The 18,630-nt window shown below is 40.8% G+C and overlaps 3 protein-coding genes across 6 annotated transcripts; all 3 read left to right on the top strand.

Moving 5' to 3' along the window:
• Positions 1–1,369: 1,369 nt before the first annotated feature.
• On the top strand, positions 1,370–2,306 carry LOC119902879 (C-C motif chemokine 20-like). The gene is made up of 4 exons (XM_038719259.1): positions 1,370–1,580; positions 1,768–1,879; positions 1,979–2,059; positions 2,169–2,306. Exons 1-4 carry the CDS (start codon positions 1,517–1,519, stop codon positions 2,176–2,178), a joined length of 267 nt encoding a protein of 88 aa, XP_038575187.1. The 5' UTR covers positions 1,370–1,516; the 3' UTR covers positions 2,179–2,306.
• A 1,889-nt stretch (positions 2,307–4,195) lies between these two features.
• Positions 4,196–14,212, top strand: capn10 (calpain 10). The gene is made up of 13 exons (XM_038719258.1): positions 4,196–4,517; positions 5,083–5,330; positions 5,793–5,924; positions 6,057–6,253; positions 6,433–6,662; positions 6,749–6,890; positions 7,245–7,411; positions 9,756–10,012; positions 10,099–10,301; positions 10,915–11,170; positions 11,637–11,830; positions 11,936–11,981; positions 12,899–14,212. The coding sequence occupies exons 2-13, from the start codon at positions 5,187–5,189 to the stop codon at positions 12,926–12,928; spliced, it is 1,998 nt and encodes a 665-aa protein (XP_038575186.1). The 5' UTR covers positions 4,196–4,517; positions 5,083–5,186; the 3' UTR covers positions 12,929–14,212.
• Positions 14,213–14,337: 125 nt separating this feature from the next.
• eif4e2 (eukaryotic translation initiation factor 4E family member 2) lies at positions 14,338–18,591 on the top strand. 4 transcript variants are annotated; one of them, XM_038719254.1, is made up of 8 exons: positions 14,338–14,453; positions 15,385–15,496; positions 15,859–15,993; positions 16,156–16,260; positions 16,400–16,552; positions 16,647–16,783; positions 17,322–17,397; positions 17,500–18,591. In XM_038719254.1, the coding sequence occupies exons 1-7, from the start codon at positions 14,434–14,436 to the stop codon at positions 17,368–17,370; spliced, it is 711 nt and encodes a 236-aa protein (XP_038575182.1). In that variant the 5' UTR covers positions 14,338–14,433; the 3' UTR covers positions 17,371–17,397; positions 17,500–18,591. The 4 variants fall into 4 exon arrangements, with proteins under 4 accessions (XP_038575182.1, XP_038575185.1, XP_038575183.1 ...); XM_038719257.1 differs by having other exon boundaries at positions 16,647–16,787; XM_038719255.1 differs by having other exon boundaries at positions 14,444–14,562.
• The last annotated feature ends 39 nt before the right edge of the window (positions 18,592–18,630 follow it).

The following is an 18,630-nucleotide window of genomic DNA, read 5'->3' as shown; positions in this document are numbered from 1 at the left end:
AAATGGAGTTCAACCGTCGCTGATTTTATTATTTACACCTTCCTATTGAAAAAGGTGTTAATACGACTGAAACAAGGACTTTGTCTTTGTCTCAGTGACGGTTTAAAATGAGGTCCTTAAGAAATGTGTTGCATTGTAATGAAAAGTAAATAATTATAATAAAATTAAAAAAAATAAAATATTTATTTTGTAGGTTTTGTGCTTATAACGTGTTTGAATTGACTCTCATTTATCACTATTTTTGCTTGGTGGCAACGATTGGCAAATTATAAAATCAGTATAATTATACAGTGACAAACAGCATGTGGTCATCTTAACAAACAAAGTGTCTTTTCTACATTGTCTCATAATGTTGTATGTATGCAACAACAAGGTCAGCAGGATGTTATGTTGTGAAGGATGGTTCGGGGATGCTGTCTCGCTATTGTATTGTTTCTTGTTCTCAGGTCTCTCTTGAAAAATAGATGCATTCACAATGAGACTACCTTATTAACAGTGGTGTAAGAAGTATTCAGAAATTGTACTTAAATAAAAGCAGCAATACCACAACATAAAAATACTATACGAAAAGTCAAAGAACTGCAAAATGTTATAAAAGCAAAACTATTTTAAAAAGTGTTATCAGCATAGTTATCAAAGATTAAATTGCTCATTATGCAGGTAAACAGCTCCTGTCAGTGTTATATTACTGTGTGTTATATTATTATATTATCATGCCGGATTAGTTAGTGTGAAAGCAGCATTTTAATGTTGTAAAGCACGGGTGTGTCTAGTAGTTGGTGGAATAGTGCCACACCTGAATCCAGTTTTCTACAAATGTTATGGCTGGTGTAGTTGTTGCAAATTTTCAACAATTTATATACAGTTAGGTAGTTTAATTTATTAAAATACATCATATTTTATAAACCGATCAGATGTTTTGTGTGAAGTAACTAGAAGCTATATCTCTCAAAGAAATGAAGTGGATTAAAAAAACAATACAATATTTCCCTCTGAAATGTGGAAGGATTAAATAGCATAAATTTGAAGTGGTCAAGTAAAGTACAAATACCTCAATTGTGTACGGAAGTTCAGTATTGGAGTGAATGTACATTTCATCACTGCTTATTAAATTAAGTTGAATAAATAATACTAATAGTATTTGAAAAGTATTCATTGTGTTTAACAGTGTTTACATTCAAGGAATGGACAATTGCTGTTTGATAGTATTCTTCGTCAGCATGACCTCATTCCAGGATCTTTTTTAAAGGTAAGTGGCACATGCGTGTGTCTTGATTCCCCTGTACCAACCCGGGAGGGGATTTTGTACAACAATTGTGGGTAAAAGTACTCCGTATGTCACACTTCCCGCCTGACCCAAATATGCAACGTTGGTATTTCCAGCTAGTTTGTTGGTCTGTAGTGGGAGATTAACCAGAGTATTTAAACTTCACAGCCAGATAAACTTTATCAATTCATCCCTTTTGAGAGTCCAGATCAGAAAACTGATTTACTGCTGAGGAGAAGCTGTGTGAGGATGGCAAAGCTTACTGTGTGTGTCTCCGTAATACTGGTGCTGCTGGTGGCGCTGGGTGAAAGCAGTAAGTATGGCTTCAGCAGATATTTACTGTACAGCATCTCTCAAATATTATTGGTTTAGGAGAACACGCAAGTTGTTGTCTGTATTTCTTTAATTACAGAACTGTTTTCACATTAAAGTGTCTCCTTGAATATGTAACTTGGCCTCTTGATTTTTATTGACATGTTTGTAATGTCTCCTGTTTAAAGGTCCCATGAGGCTTTGCTGCACACAGTACCAAGACCATCCAATCCCAGTGAAAGTGCTGAAATACTACAGAATCCAGGAGGTCACAGAAGCCTGCAACATCAAGGCCGTAATGTAAGAAAATACAAATCAATGGATCTGGGAAAAAAAGAAGAGAAATGTCAGCTCTGCTGTTGTAGTATTGTTTTAACGTCTTCCTTTGTCTTAATACAGTTTCAAGACAGTGAGAAATAGACTTCTCTGTGCCAATCCTGACACAAAGTGGGTGCAAAAAGCCATGAACTCTGTACCACAGTAAGTTAATTTCTCTTTGCTAAACACAGAACAGGCATCAATATTGAGTCACAATGCAACAATCGTATTTGAATCAATTTAATATTTTCTTTGTTCTCTTTCTAAATAGAAAACTTTGAGCAGCAGATCACCTGAGGAAACTTAAAGACACACGAGATGAATTTAATATATTAAAATAAATGAATCCTCTATTTTTGTATTACTTTCAATGTATTTCTTCAAATATATTAATTTAATGCCAATAAATAATTTTTTTATTAATAAGTTGCTGTTTCTGTGTTTATCTGTATAACTAACTGGATCTGGAGCTTTTATAGGAATTATTTTATTACAATTTCTGTACAGCCAAGCTTCAAAAGTTTGCTGAAGTAAACAAGTATTACCAGTAAAGTGTACTCAAGGATCCTTGTGTTTCCAATTTGGAGATTTTAATGCTTTTCAATCATCTGTAGAAGGAAAGGAAGGAAGACAGGAGGAAAGAGAAGAAGGAAAAACAGAAGAAATTAAGCAGGGACTAATAGATACAGGGAAAACTTAATAAAGGAAGGAAAGTGGGGAAGTAAAATTAGTCTTATGAATACTAGTATGAACACTATTTGACTAAATGCACTCTCAGTTGCCCATACGCGTGGGAGCCATTATACATAAGGGGGACATGTCCCCTCCACATTTCGAAATCAATGTTTAGTCCCCCTCACTTTTTTCGGCTCATAGCCAGGCGGTTTGAGTGACTAGTTAATCAATCAATCACACACTCCGCATCAGACACGATTAAACAGTTGAAACGCGGACAAAAATCATGTAGGCCTATAAAAACATGCGACACAACGCAAATGCTGAAAAGTTAAGGGAGAAAAAAAAGAGTTCGCTCGAGGCAGGTGCAGCAAAGTGCCTCAATATTACGTTTCTTTTGTGCTGTTCTTTTTGTACCTGAAGACAGCAGTGGGGACGCCTGCTGCAGGGTGGGTAGTGACTGCAAAATAAATAAATAAAATAAAAACACCTTTTCACGATCTTTTTTTAAAACTGTAGCCTACTTTTACTATTTACTCCAGTATTTTCTTTGGGCCAGTAATCTACTTTTACTTTCGCTACATTTTCCATTCATACCTTCATAACTTCACCAGTCTGTAATCGGCAATAGGCTTTGTTAACCGAATGAGCTGTCAGCCAGGCTGTGTGCGCGCAGTTATGCAGAAGAACGCCAGGTCTCCTTTGTGGTACAGAGACCGCAGTTATCACAGATATGAATGAGCTGGGCAGATGTAAACATTTATAAAATCAGGCAAATACCTTTTCAGTTTAAGGCTTTATTGTTCTACTGAAACAACTGAAATCCAATGAGCCACACCATGGCACTGGTGGTCGTGTTGGAAAGCAGCCTGCGTCGCTCTTTGACAAGCTGACACCGGCACCTACTTTCCGTTAACGGCGCATTAAAAGCGTATCTCTGCAGAGAAAACGTAAAATTCACACTGTAACATCTGTATCGATGGCGTCTGTAGGAGCAGCTTACTTTAAAAAGGTGACAGTCTGTCTGAATCTAGCTTCTAAACAGTAACATGGATGACAAAGTGATCGACTACATGGTCAGTTATATAACATCGCCAGACTAACGTTATCACGAAATAAATGTTTGCTTTACGAGTGAAACTAAATGCTCGTCTTGTGTAGACATTCTCAATTGAGTGCAAACGTTTAGAAGTGCTAGCTTGCTCTACACAAACCTCGTTAATAAAACAATTCTAAAACGATAGATTAAACAATCCACATGGTATATTTTTCATTCACTTTCATGAAGTCGAAGTTTCTGTCGGGGATAACTACCTTGGCACGACACCTGTCCACCTAGCTAAAACAAAATGCAGTACTACTGCAGTCTGCAATAAATTCCACCTTCATGAAGGTTTCAGTTTTTGTTGAAACTGTTTTACTGTATTTTGAACATTTAGACTCAACCCTCATGTGACAAAATGACTTAGTATCATCATGCAATACAATTCACAACAACACCACAAACTGCATTCTCTAAAATTACCATAAATTAGTAGAGTGCGCTACTTTTAGCTGGTCACTAACATGTGTGAGCATGGTGTGTAGTTCACGGTACGAACAGTAGGTAGCGGGAGTGTTCAGCAGCACAGGAAGGATTCACTCCATGAATGAGCTGCTAGATGTCCAAGCGGAAGAGACTTGCCGTGTTTTCATACTCACAAGATGTCATGTCTGGTTTGGGGTGTGACTGTTAGCCATAACGAAATCTTTAATCCTTTTGGATAAAAAAAAGACATATTGTGATTGGGGTGGTAGTTCTGAAAACATGGTAAGATGAAGCGACACGGAGATGCTAACCTCCATCTAACTGTGCATTACAAGCTAGCTGAAGCTAACGGTTAGCTGTTGTGTTGTTATGAAGCATAAAAGCTACGAGGGGAACGATGCTTATAAGAGGAGGAAGGTAAGATACAGGAACGTAGAAGAGAGCCACAACATTACTTGCTAATGTTTCTAATATTACATTTTAGTTTGGAGACATATCCAATCAGCGTTTCCTTTGTATATCTCTGTTATTACGGCTGTGTTAACAGTAATAACATATGAATGGGGCTTTTCACTAAAGGCGAATAACCACCAGTTATGTTTTCCAGAAAACACAATTTTACTTACATACCTACAATAGTGTTAACATGTATACCCATTGTGACAATATATTCTACTGATATTTGTGGACTCATGAGGGAAAGTACATTTGTATTGTTTAATCTAAAGCCCCTTGAGGCGATTTGGGATTTGTGGTATTGGGCTATACGCATAAAATGAACTTTATTTGATTTGTTACATACAAATAACACACTTACCTCAGTATTCACAAAACAAATGAGAAGAAAAGAGAGAAAAACACTATGTAGTCACAGATAAACAGGGTTAAACATTCACCTCCCTACAGCTACAGCAAGGTGCAGCTTTCTGTTGTTACCTGTGACTGTATGACTATTTAAATGTAACTTTGGTTTGGTTTTTAGGTGTAGTACAAGTGTGAAATGGAGGCAGTGAGGATGGTCACAGCTGGCTGAGGTTCACGCACTGACCCCGCAGGTACAATCCAGGCTGAAAAGAAACAGAAGCCATGAAAGAAGAGTACAGGGCAGAGGGTGGAGGCCAGGCTCTGTTTGAGGACCCGGACTTCCCCTCTGACGACACGTCCCTGTTGTCTGACAGCTCCACGCCCATCGGCAGGCTGAAGGGAGACGTCACTTGGCGACGCCCACAGGTCAGGCTTTCTGTCAAGGGTAAATGGGAAATGCCCCGGTGACTTCCTTGTACATTTGTTTTGTCATGAGGTAAAAGTTTATAAATGCTGTTGATAAGCTCGTGAATTTTTGGCATCACCTCTCACTGGTTGACCTGTTGAAGAATTTCCCCTATCAGGTGGTTGATCTGATAACGAAAGTGCCTACAGGTCCAAAGTTATTGTTCTGTATTTTACAAAAAGCAAATATATGTAATAAAAGACCAAATATAATATTTTTTGTATGTTTTTATTTTATTTCTATGTCTATCATCTTACAAGCCGACAAAATTATAGTGTGATAAAACAATATAGTGACCACCATGTTAGAATAAGACATTTCTGCACCTTATTTCTTTTGCACCCCAAAACTCAAATCCCAGTGTTATTGTGAGTCGTCTTTAAGTGTCTCAATCCTCCTTAATGTATATTTTACAACTCCAGGAGATCTGCCAGTCGCCAGCTTTCTTCCCTGACAACATCAACCTGGGTCACGCAAAGCAAGGCTTATTAGGAGACTGCTGGTTTCTCTGTGCCTGCACCGTCTTGCTAAAGAACAAACATCTACTCAACAAGGTAATGTAGCAGCTCTGGTTTTGAACACACTCTGGACAACTGAATTATGGGCCGGTGGTTAGACTAAGTTCCTGTCAATATCTACTGCATGTCCGGCACCGCTGCACTGACTTAGTCCATGACTCTCTGTAGGTGCTGCCTCCAGACCAGCCCCAGTGGGGTGACAGCAGGTACAGGGGCTCCTTCCAGTTTTGTTTCTGGCAGCAGGGACACTGGACAGAGGTCACCATCGATGACCGTCTGCCCTGTATCAATTCCACTCTCTGCTTCTCACGCTGCCACTCCCCCACTGCCTTTTGGGTGGCCCTGTTGGAGAAGGCCTATGCTAAGTAAGTAACCTGTGGAAATTCCCTGTCTGGTCTCACTGTTTAACCTTTGAACTTTGATATAGATTAGATTTTCCTGGTGGTGCTTTTTGAATTTTTTTGCTTATCTTGTAATGCATTCCAAACAACATTTTTAGTGAAGTTTGGAAATCCAATTTCTTGTTCCTTGTATCCTCTTCTAGGCTACATGGCTCATATGAGCGACTATGGGCAGGGCAGGTGGCCGAGGCCTTGGTGGATTTGACCGGGGGCCTGGCGGAGCGCTGGAACTTGGAAGACGGTGGGTCAGAGGAGGAGCAGAGACAAGAACAGGATAGCGACCAGGTCAGGAGGCGAAAGCTGGACCTGAACCTTCTGTATCCAGTGAAAGACCAGTGTGCGATAAGCTGCTCCACTCACAGCAGCCCCGGAGGTAAAAAAAAAGGGGGAAAAAAGAGCATTCTTGCCGATGCAAATGGTTTTGATCCTGTATCACATCTGATGACCTGCCTGTTGTAGGTGCCAGCGAACTGGGTCAGTACCATGCCATGACTGTCATGGAGTGGTTGAATGTGAAGACGGTGTCAGGGAGTGAAGTACTGCTGCTCAGGATCCGAAACCCCTGGGGAAGATGCTGCTGGGGAGGGGCCTGGATAGGAAAGTAGGCATGCATGTCACCTTATGTGAGTCTCCATTAGAGATGTGAGTGACCGCAAAAAGGAGTTTTGCGGAATCCAAATGTCCACCCTGCTGACTTCTGGACTGAAGTGCTAACCATAATCATATCAAGCCTGAAAGGCTGCTGTGCCTCAGTGGAATAAAATGTTTTATGAGACAGGTCTTCAGACCTCAGTAGTTGCCATGGATATGACCAGTACCGTGACAGTGTAATTTTATGTGGTCTCTCTGGAAGTCTGTAGAGCACTAAAGCACCTTGCAGACTTTACCAGAGTGTGTGGACATGTTTTAGTTAGTGCTGGCTGGGGATTCACTCAATCTACCTCTTTTTCTGCAGTGGAGCTGGTTGGAGCTCTGTCGATCCTGTTTCTGCTTTGGATCTACAAGCCAGGGTGGCCGAGGGCGAGTTCTGGTTGGATGAGACTGAATTCCTGTCCCAGTTTGATGATGTCACAGTGGGCTACCCCATCAGTGATGAGGGGCACCTAAAGAGCATCTATACTGGTGATTAGGGCTGGGCCACATGGCCAAAAATGTTATCACGATAAAAACATTTTATATCATTCGATATTGATAATTATCACGATATATATCAAATCATTATTTCTTTCAAGTTTAAAGGCTGATTTTTGCCTGAGTAAAAATTTAAGAAACCAGATTGTTAATTATTTGGTTAAACTTTTCTTTATGGTCAGAACACTTGATGCCAAACAATTGGTCACTTCACATATCTGAGGTAAAACAATCAAAACTATTATGATAAAATGTTTTTCAACAAATATGATTAGTAAATCTTTTTCAGTCCCACTTTCCTCAACAAAATAAATATTTTAAAGAGGTGGTATTATGCTAATTTTCAGGTTCAAAATCCTATTTAGGGGTTGTACCAGAACAGGTTTACATAGTTTAATTTTCAAAAAACACCATATTTTTGTCATACTGCACATTGCTGCAGCTCCTCTTTTCACCCTATGCGTTGTACGCTCCGCTCTTGAGCTACAGAGTGATGCATCTTACTTGTACAAAATCTTTGTTGGGAGTTGCACATGCGCAGTTCCCAGGTAAGGACTACTAGCCAATCAGAAGCAGAGAAGGGCAGGTCGTAAGAAACAAGGTAGTGTGATCCAAATCAAAGCCGCTTCAGTATGCGACCGTAACCTAGCACATGGTGTAAGTTACTCAAGTCCACAACCACACAAAAGCATTGTTCCACATCTTACCATAAACTACAAAAATCACCATATTTCAACTCAATTTTACATAAAAATTGGCCCAACAGTTTGAACGTTTGCTCAGTAGCTTTCAGATCGGGTGTAATGTTATAGCTATAACTTTAGCTGTGTTAGACAACGTTTACAACAACTCCGCACTTGAACAGTCTGTAAAGTTACATTGCCGTGTTTATTTTAAATATAATTCACAACCAATAAAGCATACTTACAGGTTGTGATTGTGAATTTCCAGGCCCAAACAGAGTCGGAGTTGCATCGTATTTTAGGACTAAACATTGAACTGTTGCCGGTGTTCTGACGATCTATGCTGCCTTGCCGAAAAATGCTACATTAGCGCAAATCAATAGACTCGACTCTACTTGGCCCTGCTATGTTTTCCATTGCAGATAGTACCCAGAGATAGTATGTAGCTTGTCGTCTTAGTGACACCACACACAACTGCCGTGACGTAATGTTCACTGCGACACACACATCAGCGATCCACACAGCTTTCTCTTTTTTAAGTTAAAACGTTTGAACATTACTCAGAATGTAAAGACAGATAAGCGATATGAAAACCTTCCAGCTGTTGCCATTGTTGCTGCAGTGGTCTGTGTGACGGCGGGAGCAGAGGGCTCTGTGAGCGGGCGGCTCCTCAAAACTCCTCAGAAGTGGATTTAGTGATGAAATTACATACGAAAACTGTAAAACATAAAACTTTCTGTTGCTGGCCTCTGTCTGGTGCAATGATGATGCAGTGAATAGTGAATATTCTCTCTGACCAATCAGCAGTCTGTTGTGTTTTCACGTTACATTTTAGTATCACTCGCTCGCTTGGAACCTCGATGGAGATGAGGTGATACGAAAAAAAGTACCTGGAAGCAGGTACAGGTAAAACATTTCTACAATGGAAAAACAAACGAAGGCGAGTCGAGCCAAAGGGCCTCCACTCAGACTAGCTTGGTTTGAGGGCGTCCCTGACCCCGCTAGCCGCTTGGCAAGCTTTATGACGCGTTTTCATTGTGACGTCACAAGTAAAGGAAGTGAAGGGCTGAACTACAAACGAGCTGTTTTCAAGCGGTTCAGAGCAGAGCTTTCTGTGGGAGATGGGAACTTCCTTTGGGCTGGACTTTTGGCTTTTTCACTTTGCAAACCTGTTACATGCACAAAAAAGATATATAACTCAGTAAAGGAGAGGGAAAAAGCCAAAAAGCATAATACCACCTTTAATAGAAAAATTAAGTGCTAATTTGTTCGTGATTGAAATGAATTAAACCAAATATTTATTGACGATATATTAAACATTTATTATATTGTTATTGAGGAAAATTATATTGCGATAATTATCATTATTGTTTTATTGCCCAGCCCTACTGGTGATTCCCTTATTTTTCAAACGAATGTTTTAAACTTACAGTCACTGACTGTGACCTCATTGGCGCTCTTTTTATACAGCGACAGAGGACAGTACAGTAGCTTTTTTTTAAATCATGACTGAGAATGAGTGTGTGCGCATGCATGTACAGTGTTTCTTTAGTTTTAGGAGTTGCACAGTAAATCTCTTTATACTATTGGTGCAATGACAATAATGTTTTCTTTTTGTGATTTTTAACCCTGACAAGTTTCCTCTCCGACAGGAAATCTGCTGACACACAGCCATCAGCTGGCTGGCCGATGGACAAAAGGCCACTCCGCCGGTGGCAGCCGAAATAGCAGCAGCTACGGCAGCAACCCTAAGTTCTGGCTCAAAGTGTGTGAGAGAGGAGAGGTGCTGATATCCCTGCAGCAGCATAGAAAATGGAGAAACACGGAGAAGTACGCACAAACGGCACTCGAGGAAAGAAAGAACACAGCACACCAGCACTACCAGGCTATCGCTCTACACATGTGGAAGGTTTGTGCCTTGACTTATAGGGGAGAAAATGCTAATGCTTATGTTTGTGTATTTGCATCATGTTTCTTGTGTTTTTCTTTCACTAGGTGGAGAAGAAGCGTTTTAATCTCAGCCAGATGTTGAACAAACCTACTTGTGCTTCTACTCACTGCCATGCCTATGAGAGAGAGGTGGTCCTCCACAGACAGCTAGAACCCGGATACTACCTGGTGATCCCCAGCACCTACCAGCCAGGAGCTGAGACCCGCTTTCTCATCAGGGTCTTTTCTTCGTCTTCCACATCCCTCAGGTAACGACCAGTTAATGGGAGGAGAAAGGAAACAACAACTCATCATAGCTATGTAAAAGTGCTTCTGGAAACATAAAGCACATCCAGGCTATGTTCCTGTTTTATAATAGAATTTGAACTTAAAGATCCAAGAGTTCAGATACTTCTAGAGACTTGTGCCTCAAATCAATAAAATCTGATGCACAAATGAACAAAACATAATGTTAAACAATAGGTTACATTCAACACATTAAACACATCAAGTGAAAAGTAACACAATGTCTCCTTCCAAAACTGCATTATTTGTTTTGCCAATTAAAGAAAATTGCAATACCTTGAGATCCCTTATACTTATGTTAAAATGTCAACAATATTGTTTAATTCCATGTTGTATAAATTTGTGCATGATGATTTAGAAATTTGCGCACTTACTTAGTGTCATGATTTTCCATAAATTTGAAAAACTGTTTAAAAGAATCAACTAAAGAATCAGCTACCCCACACATTTATTTGTATATTTATTTAACAAAAGATGGATTTTCCTACTTCCATGTTTGATTTGTTGGGATTATAATAATGTGTTTTGTTCATGATTTAATTATTGATGACATAAGAATGTTGGTTTCCCACTCAGTGCCATGAAAAGCCCAGCACCGTCACTGCCATTAACAACAGATGGAGAGTGGGAGACCACTTACTTCCGGGGCTCGTGGATGGAAGGAAGGACGGCTGGAGGAAGCAGGAACTTCCTGTCTCACTGGCAGAACCCGTGCTTCCCTTTTACAGTGTGTGATGAGTCAGCAGTGTCATCGGGAGTTAATGTCAAGATTACCTTGCACCAGAGCCGCCCTGACACTGATCTGCACCCTATTGGCTTCCACATTTATAAGGTCAGTCAAACATTAAGGGAGAATACTGTCATTCAGAGGTATGGGCCATTGATCCATGTTGACATTATTCTTGGTCATTTACAATGCAATCTGTACAAATAATGTAATTAGTTGATTTTGTCAGTTTCAACATTTCATCTTTAAGGTGTATGACGTAGCTTAAAACTTTATCTTTTATCTTCATCTGTGAGGATGTTTTTCATACTGTAGAGAAACAGATAGCCTCTTCTAAGGGAAAAAACATGTTTGTTTATAGAGGAATGTGCACATTAATCAATCAATCGTTTTGAAAACATCAGTGTTAAAACTGATTATAATACAATCAGAAAGTTCTAAAATATGTGGCTTAGAGTGAATCTCTAAAACTGCCAGTTAGTTATTTTAAATTATGCTGACCGTGCAAACACTTAATATACTCTATATTATGATAAAATAACTAATTATTTGATCCTCACTATGTATCCAGTTCCAAGAAGGCAAATCTGAACAGACATTACCCAGGGACGAGGATCCTGTGGCCAGTTGTGTCCCTCACTGCTACACCCAGGATGTCAGTCTGGCCTGCTGTCTTTCTCCCGGAGCTTACACCATAGTGCCGTCCACATATCAGCCTGACTGCTCAGCAAGCTTCACCCTCAGCCTGGCTCGCAGAATACACAGGTTGGCTCTGTTCCTTTGTCTTAATCTTGTAATCAGAACGTGAGTACTCTGTAGTGTCGTTATTATATCATTGTCAGAAATAATAATGGATGTGTCTTCTTTCAGGAAAGTGGTGAAAAGCCAGGAGAGGCTTGGACGGGCCATTCAGGAGGTTAGATAATTGGACAACTCTGCAACACTAGCTGACAAATTGTCTTTATTTCACCTATGACACAGGGCCTTCATCAAGGTGCTTTACAGAATGTGCAAAAATAAAACCTGTATATACTCTACAGTAAGCATTAAGCTGTATCAGTTATCCAGTGAGACCAAGCAAGTGAAACATTAACATCAAAAAACATGTCGCAGTCACAAATACCTTCACAAAAATAAGGACAGGATTTAAAGCCTGGGTTAAAATTGAAAACTGCTTGTACAGTTAAAAAACTAAAATTTTTATTAGAAATTTTTAGATAAATGTAAAAAACTTTCTTATATACAATCTATGGTAAAAACATTATAATAACATACAACCAACAAAAAAGCATATGTAGTACTGAAATGAGTAGTGTAGTTGATCAATTTAGTAGTTAATCTACAGAAAATTATTTGCCAGTCGTTTAAAAAAAATATTAACTGTTTAAGTCATTCATCAAGCAAACATGTTTACTATTTGCTGGTTTCAGCTTCTCAAATTCGGGGATTTCCTTCCTGGTTTCTGCTTTATATCGGTGTAAATGGAATGTCTTTGTCAAAGCGAAGATGTCACTTTGAAGTTTGGGGAACTGTGGTTGGCATTCATAACTATTTTATGATATTTTATAGACTAAAGTTTTAATCCATTAATCCAAAACAGAATCTACAGTGAAGAGAACAGTGTTAATGTTACATTGTGGTTTCACCTTCAACAAATCTCAACACGTCCCAGTGGTTATGTTATTTTGGAAGGTCCTGCCTCAAGGGCAATTCAGGGCAAAAACATCCTTTATGCCCACCTTAAACATATATCTTTAAGTCTGTGATTGTAATCAGGAGATGGCAGTACTGAATAATCGCTCTGTCTTGCTTTTGTGTCTTTCTGGGTGGCAGATCTCTCACATCTCTGTGATGCAAAGCTAGTTCTCTGGGACGGCAGCTGCTCCACTGATGTCGGCTCACCTTCCCGTGCCTCTTGGCCCATGAAAAAAGAATCAGTTCTCTCATCCACCCTCACCATGGAGGCTATATGTGTGTGCATGGATGTATCCCACCAGTGGCTGAAAAGGCAGGCAGGCAGATTTAGCCCTTTATCCCGAACCGCTGAGGCTCTGGGCTGATGGGCAGCCACACACTCATCGGCGATTAGGACATCAGAGGTTGTCGGTGGGCTGGGCTGCTAATGAAGTATGACGGGACTGGCTGGTGTAAACAAACAGCCACCATTGAAGAGGGCCGCCGTGGCTCTTGCTCATTCACTCACTGGTGCGCCTGCCGGCTCAGAACAAAGGGCCCTCTCATGAAGGTCCTCAAAGAGGCACAGGGGGCGAGGGGATGGTGTCCCGACAGCAGAGCCAACCAAACCACACCACACCATACCGTGCCATACCATGCCAGAGCCTTCCTCCCATCCCTCACCCGCAGACACTCTGCTTCTTACCTAGTCTGTAGCCACAGACCCAGTCAGTCCATCATCCCCAAACCTGCTCACCAGATCCAGACTAACACTAAAGTCAGGCTGGACCTAAAAAAGCCCACTTAAAGTGGTGATTCTCTCTGACCAATCAGTAGTCTGCTGTGTTTTCACGTCACATTTAGTATCGCCTTAGCTCGCTTGGAACCTTGACGGAGGTCATACGAAAAAAAGTACCAGGGAACAGGTACAAGTACAACTTTTCCCTGATGGAAAACCAAAAAAGGAGAATAGAGTCGAGGCGAGTTGAGCTGGTTCCATTCAGTGGAAAAGGGGCTTATGCTCCTGACTCCATCCCCCCCCCACTCCCTTTTTGTCCCCCCAGACTCGGTCCATAGCTCTGCTTGGACCTGAACAGAGCCGCGGTTTGAAGTTGCCGCAAGAACAGATGACAAGTGGATGGATGGAAGATTGAAACGAAGGATGCGGCACATCAGAAGAAACCGATTCACATGAAGAAGTTGCCAGTCCTTTTTGTGTTGAGGCTGTGAATGTGAGGTCGTGTGTGTGTGTGTGTGTGTGTGTGTGTGTGTGTGTGTGTGTGTGTGTGTGTGTGTGTGTGTGTGTCTGCCTGCTCGCACCTGCGTCTGCGTGTTGAAGTCACAGGGTTTAAGATTCATTAGAGCCACTGTTGAAAGAGACTTTAACAAAGCTATATTTAACTGATTGAGTGGTACTGCGCTGTGTATTTATTATGTTTGGTTTGTGACAAATAAAATGTGAAACATAACTAATGATGTGGCTTCGTTTTTTTTTTTTAAATGTTTCAATCATGCATGTTGCCAGTGAGTGTAAATGAATATGTTTGGTAAGGGAAGAAAGCTGTGCCTGAGCACTCAAGCTCATCTCCACGAAGAGCATACGGCGTGCGCGTACACGTGGTTATGCGCGCCGCCGTTCCTGCGGAATTCAGGAGGTTGTGGTCGGACTCCGACAGGCTGCTACCTAGAAAATAATGAACAACAAATTTGACGCGTGAGTACCGTTATTCAAAAGTTTGTGTGGAATATCTGCCAGAGACTGGACTCCCCGTCGTGAGTGCAAATCCACGGGGGACCGTAACGTTAATGAAAGCAGTTGCATGGTAAATGAGAGGTGTGTCAGCTTTATTGCATGGTCGTGCATGCTCTGTGTGCGCTTATAAACCCACATGAGAGTGAGGTCCACATGCACAGGTGCATTTACAACGATGGGAAGTACCAGCAGAGATTAAATAGTATCTTATATTGGGCTATGAGCTGTATTGCTAGCTGTAGCTTAGCCTGACGGAAGGCGGACAGGCCCTGAGTCCTCGGCGTGGTAGTTGTTGAGAGGCGGTGGAAGGTTCGCGCAATCTCGGCTCAAACTAGACTCCCATGTCCCTGAAGTACGTGCATATAGCTAACAGTGTTGAAGGCTGTTCACGGCCGGAATACTTTAAGTGCAGGTGTGCATCATTAACCGTATACATATTTGCAGTTCACAGGAAAAAGCATATTCACTTTGTCAACAGTTTATCCGGTGAACCTAGCTTAAACATACACTTTAATGCAACAGCTCTGCAATAAAGCCTAACGTTATCTTCATTAATGTTCCTTTTTTGTTGAAAGTGCTTTTAATATTTTGTCATATCTATTATATCATCAGTGAGTGCATTTTTAATATTAGACATACCTGTCACCATAACGCTGTACAGATCTACAGCACCAGAAACTACAACCTCCAAATTTACAAAGTTAACTGGACACCTCCCTAAACAGTTTAAACGATAACTAGACTTTAAAACTTTCATATGTAGAATCTATTGCAGGGCTGTTGTATTAGACTGCATTGATTTTAGTCAGGTGTGCCCAATAAAGAACAGAGTTGGGAGTAGCCCTTAATTTAAATGTTTCTGTTTTGCTGCCTGTGTTTCCATCTAATCCAGTCTGAAAGATGATGACAGTGGAGACCACGACCAGGACCAAGGCTCACCGAAAGACGGTGAGAAGGAAAAAATTGAAGATGAGGATAAGGAACAGAACGCCTCCAAGAAAAAGGTGAGCTCATATGTCTCTGCAGAGTCAATGTTAAAGCTGGGGGAGGCAGTTTATTTCTGAAGCATTTTTGGTTTTTGATAAGTTTTTACATCCTGACAGTAATCAATAAATCATGCTCTGACACAAAAATGAAAAAAAATCATCATCTGTGACTGTGGCAGGACTGTCATTTCATCTGGAACCAAGAAATGATTAGCTGGCTCACTTGCCTGTCTACCTGCCTACATGTGCGCCCTCTGCCCGTGCAGGGGGGGGATTTTTCAGTTGGATACTTTCAAAATCTAGCTGTCTCTTGCTATTTCTCCAACATTTCCCACAACGGCTTTAATCGCAGGACTAAGTCACTTTCTGGGTTTCTGCAGATGGTGGTGCCAGGGGCAGGAGAGCACCCTCTTCAGTACAACTACACCTTCTGGTACTCCAGACGCACCCCAGGGAGACCCGCAAGCACTCAGAGTTATGAACAGAACATTAAACAGATTGGCAGTTTTGCCTCGGTATGTCTTTCTTCATGACCTCTTTAGAGAGGGTAGACGGGAAGGGGGACACTTGTTTTTGTTTACCACCTTAGCCAGACACAGACCAAATCTATGAATACAAGCTTAAGCTGACTTAATCTCTGACAGTTGTTGATACAAACATTTCCTGGCCTTTCCAAGGTGGAGCAGTTCTGGCGTTTCTATAGTCACATGATACGGCCAGGCGACCTGACAGGCCACAGTGACTTCCACCTGTTCAAAGAGGGTATTAAACCCATGTGGGAGGTGGGTTCTCTTTTGCTGGTATCTTGTACGCTAAAGACTGCATCTTATATTAATACATTTAGTCTACTTTAATTTGCTCATTTATTATACTTTAATAAACAAAAAGCACATTCTGAAATCCTGTCTGTGTTGTGGTTAGGATGATGCCAATAAGATGGGTGGGAAGTGGATCATCCGTCTGAGGAAAGGCTTGGCGTCTCGTTGCTGGGAGAACCTGATCCTGGCCATGCTCGGGGAGCAGTTCATGGTTGGAGAGGAAATCTGTGGGGCTGTGGTGTCAGTACGTTTCCAGGTAAACCCACAGACAGACACACGCCTGTTGCAGCTAGTGACACACTGCCTATGTCAATATACTCACACACGCCTTCTCTGCTTCTCTTCTCCAGGAGGACATCATCTCTATCTGGAACAAAACTGCTAGTGACCAGGCGACCACTGCCCGCATCAGAGACACCCTGCGCAGAGTCCTCAACCTACCTCCCAACACCATCATGGAGTACAAGACGCACACAGACAGCATTAAGTATGTATGTCTCATCGTTTTATTATATTCTCTTTAACCCTTTCTGTCTCTCAGACATACAAATATGCATGCACATAAGCCAAGAATTATATATCCATATATTAAATAAAACGGTACTAATGTTTGTTACGACATAAAAAGGATTAGATTTGTGTTAAGATTTGCTGCTTTATATCATTCTAAATTAAATATCTTTGGGTTTTGAATTTTTGTTTGATAAATAATGATTTATCCCCATTTTCTCTCGCCAATTTTACATAAAAGATTATAATGGATAATGAAGATAATTAAAGACACCTTTGTTTTGAGAAGGATGATTTTCTAATTAAGTGTAAAATCTGTTTTTCTATTTTTTCATTGTTGTTATGGTATCGATATATCATAAAAGAATGACCAGTAAAACACAACCACGTATGTATCTCCATCATGTTTCATGTGCTTTTGCAGGAAATTGATGCTGTTGTAATTGAAAAGCCATGATTATCTGAACAGGGTTTTTTTGTGAATGATGATGTGCTGCATCCTCCTTTGCTTGCAGAGCATGGGAAGACTTCCATGGTCTGGTGAATGCTAGCAGCGGACGTTAACCCCTCTCACAGAGAACCTCTGCAAGAGTAAGAACTGTTGCGGCATTAGTTGGGAGTGAAAGACATCATTGTTCGATGATGTGCTTTTGTGTTATGCTAATGTTGCTTGTCCCTGTTTTCGGTGTGCAGGTGTGTATATGCGATGTGTTGGGGGCTTACGAGTCAAGGAAAGAGTACACCTACGTGGATTGGCACTGTGTAAAATGAAGACAGGAACAGAGGCAAGAAGTCCGTTCCTTTCATTGTGTAAAATTGGAAATCCTGTCAACAGAACACTGAACCAATCCGAAGAGAGAAATATGCGTTATTTTTAATCAACCAGAGAAGAATGACGCGGCCTCCCATTTTAATTTGAATTTTTTTTATGCAAGTGTACCATCTGTTAACTTGCCACCAGGGGGAGGCCATGTGACTGGTGTTTGCTGATCTGGTCATTAGCTGTTAACAAAGTGTACTTGACAAAATACAACTAAACCAGTTTGGTATAATAGTAGTTCAGATTTTATTGCTTAACATAACATCACACTTCCTGCTGTCAAATAAGTTTGTGTTAATCTGTTTTATTGGGACTGAAACAGGGTTGCAGGTAGATGTTATTTTATTATAGTGCTGTATTTTAACTACAATTCCTCTGGTCATTTCAAAGTAGAATGATTACTATTATTGTGTACAATATCTTTGTAAATACAGTCCACTTCAAAGACCACTTAACTGAATCAGCAATGATTCTCCATCTTTGACCTGGAAGTTGAATCCCAAAGGAAGAAGACCATCCTGTGCTGGGCAGAAGGCTGTATAACCGGCATCTTAAGAATGGACTGCCAAGCTGCCTAAATCACTGTGCCTGGCCTCAAGCCCGACCCGAACCAGTTTTCCCTTCTGTATGTGTTGTCTTTACCCCGCCTTTAATGAATCCAAGGGATCTGCTTTAATGTCCTTAAAGTTGTATAGGACTCCTGAAACACTGACCTTCACTCTTTTTCCATTTTGTATTAAAAGAAATACATATAGGGTCAGGATCTGTTACAGTTTTGATCAATTTCTCTTGAACATTTTTTTGGAACCATCAAGAAAGCGCCTATAGTTTGTTGAAAAACTAATGCTGCCCATGTTTGGTGGTGTGATGATGGATGCAGGTGTGTGTCAAAAGTGAAGAAACACTGTTGGATGTACACCTAATGGATTATAGCAATAAATGTCAAATATGCATCTGCTGCTAAAGCTGGTTCATTTTCATTTCCTTTCACAAATGTTGAATTG

Source organism: Micropterus salmoides, unplaced genomic scaffold (assembly GCF_014851395.1).
Source record: "Micropterus salmoides isolate LMB-PRFRI ecotype aquatic unplaced genomic scaffold, ASM1485139v1 Ms_hic_scaffold_14, whole genome shotgun sequence".
NCBI classification, from domain to species: Eukaryota; Metazoa; Chordata; class Actinopteri; order Centrarchiformes; family Centrarchidae; genus Micropterus; species Micropterus salmoides.
This window is presented reverse-complemented; position numbering and strand designations above follow the sequence as displayed.

What these genes read in the sequence shown, in the direction of transcription:
- LOC119902879 (XM_038719259.1), top strand. Translation starts at nt 1,517, where the DNA reads ATGGCAAAGCTTACTGTGTGTGTCTCCGTAATACTGGTGCTGCTGGTG. An exon ending in GGTGGCGCTGGGTGAAAGCA is followed by an intron (nt 1,581 to 1,767) that starts GTAAGTATGGCT and finishes TCCTGTTTAAAG; the next exon opens with GTCCCATGAGGCTTTGCTGC. An exon ending in TGCAACATCAAGGCCGTAAT is followed by an intron (nt 1,880 to 1,978) that starts GTAAGAAAATAC and finishes GTCTTAATACAG; the next exon opens with TTTCAAGACAGTGAGAAATA.
- capn10 (XM_038719258.1), top strand. Translation starts at nt 5,187, where the DNA reads ATGAAAGAAGAGTACAGGGCAGAGGGTGGAGGCCAGGCTCTGTTTGAG. An exon ending in GGAGGGGCCTGGATAGGAAA is followed by an intron (nt 6,891 to 7,244) that starts GTAGGCATGCAT and finishes CTTTTTCTGCAG; the next exon opens with TGGAGCTGGTTGGAGCTCTG. An exon ending in TTGGCTTCCACATTTATAAG is followed by an intron (nt 11,171 to 11,636) that starts GTCAGTCAAACA and finishes CTATGTATCCAG; the next exon opens with TTCCAAGAAGGCAAATCTGA.
- eif4e2 (XM_038719254.1), top strand. Translation starts at nt 14,434, where the DNA reads ATGAACAACAAATTTGACGC. An exon ending in ATGAACAACAAATTTGACGC is followed by an intron (nt 14,454 to 15,384) that starts GTGAGTACCGTT and finishes CATCTAATCCAG; the next exon opens with TCTGAAAGATGATGACAGTG. An exon ending in GTATTAAACCCATGTGGGAG is followed by an intron (nt 16,261 to 16,399) that starts GTGGGTTCTCTT and finishes TGTTGTGGTTAG; the next exon opens with GATGATGCCAATAAGATGGG.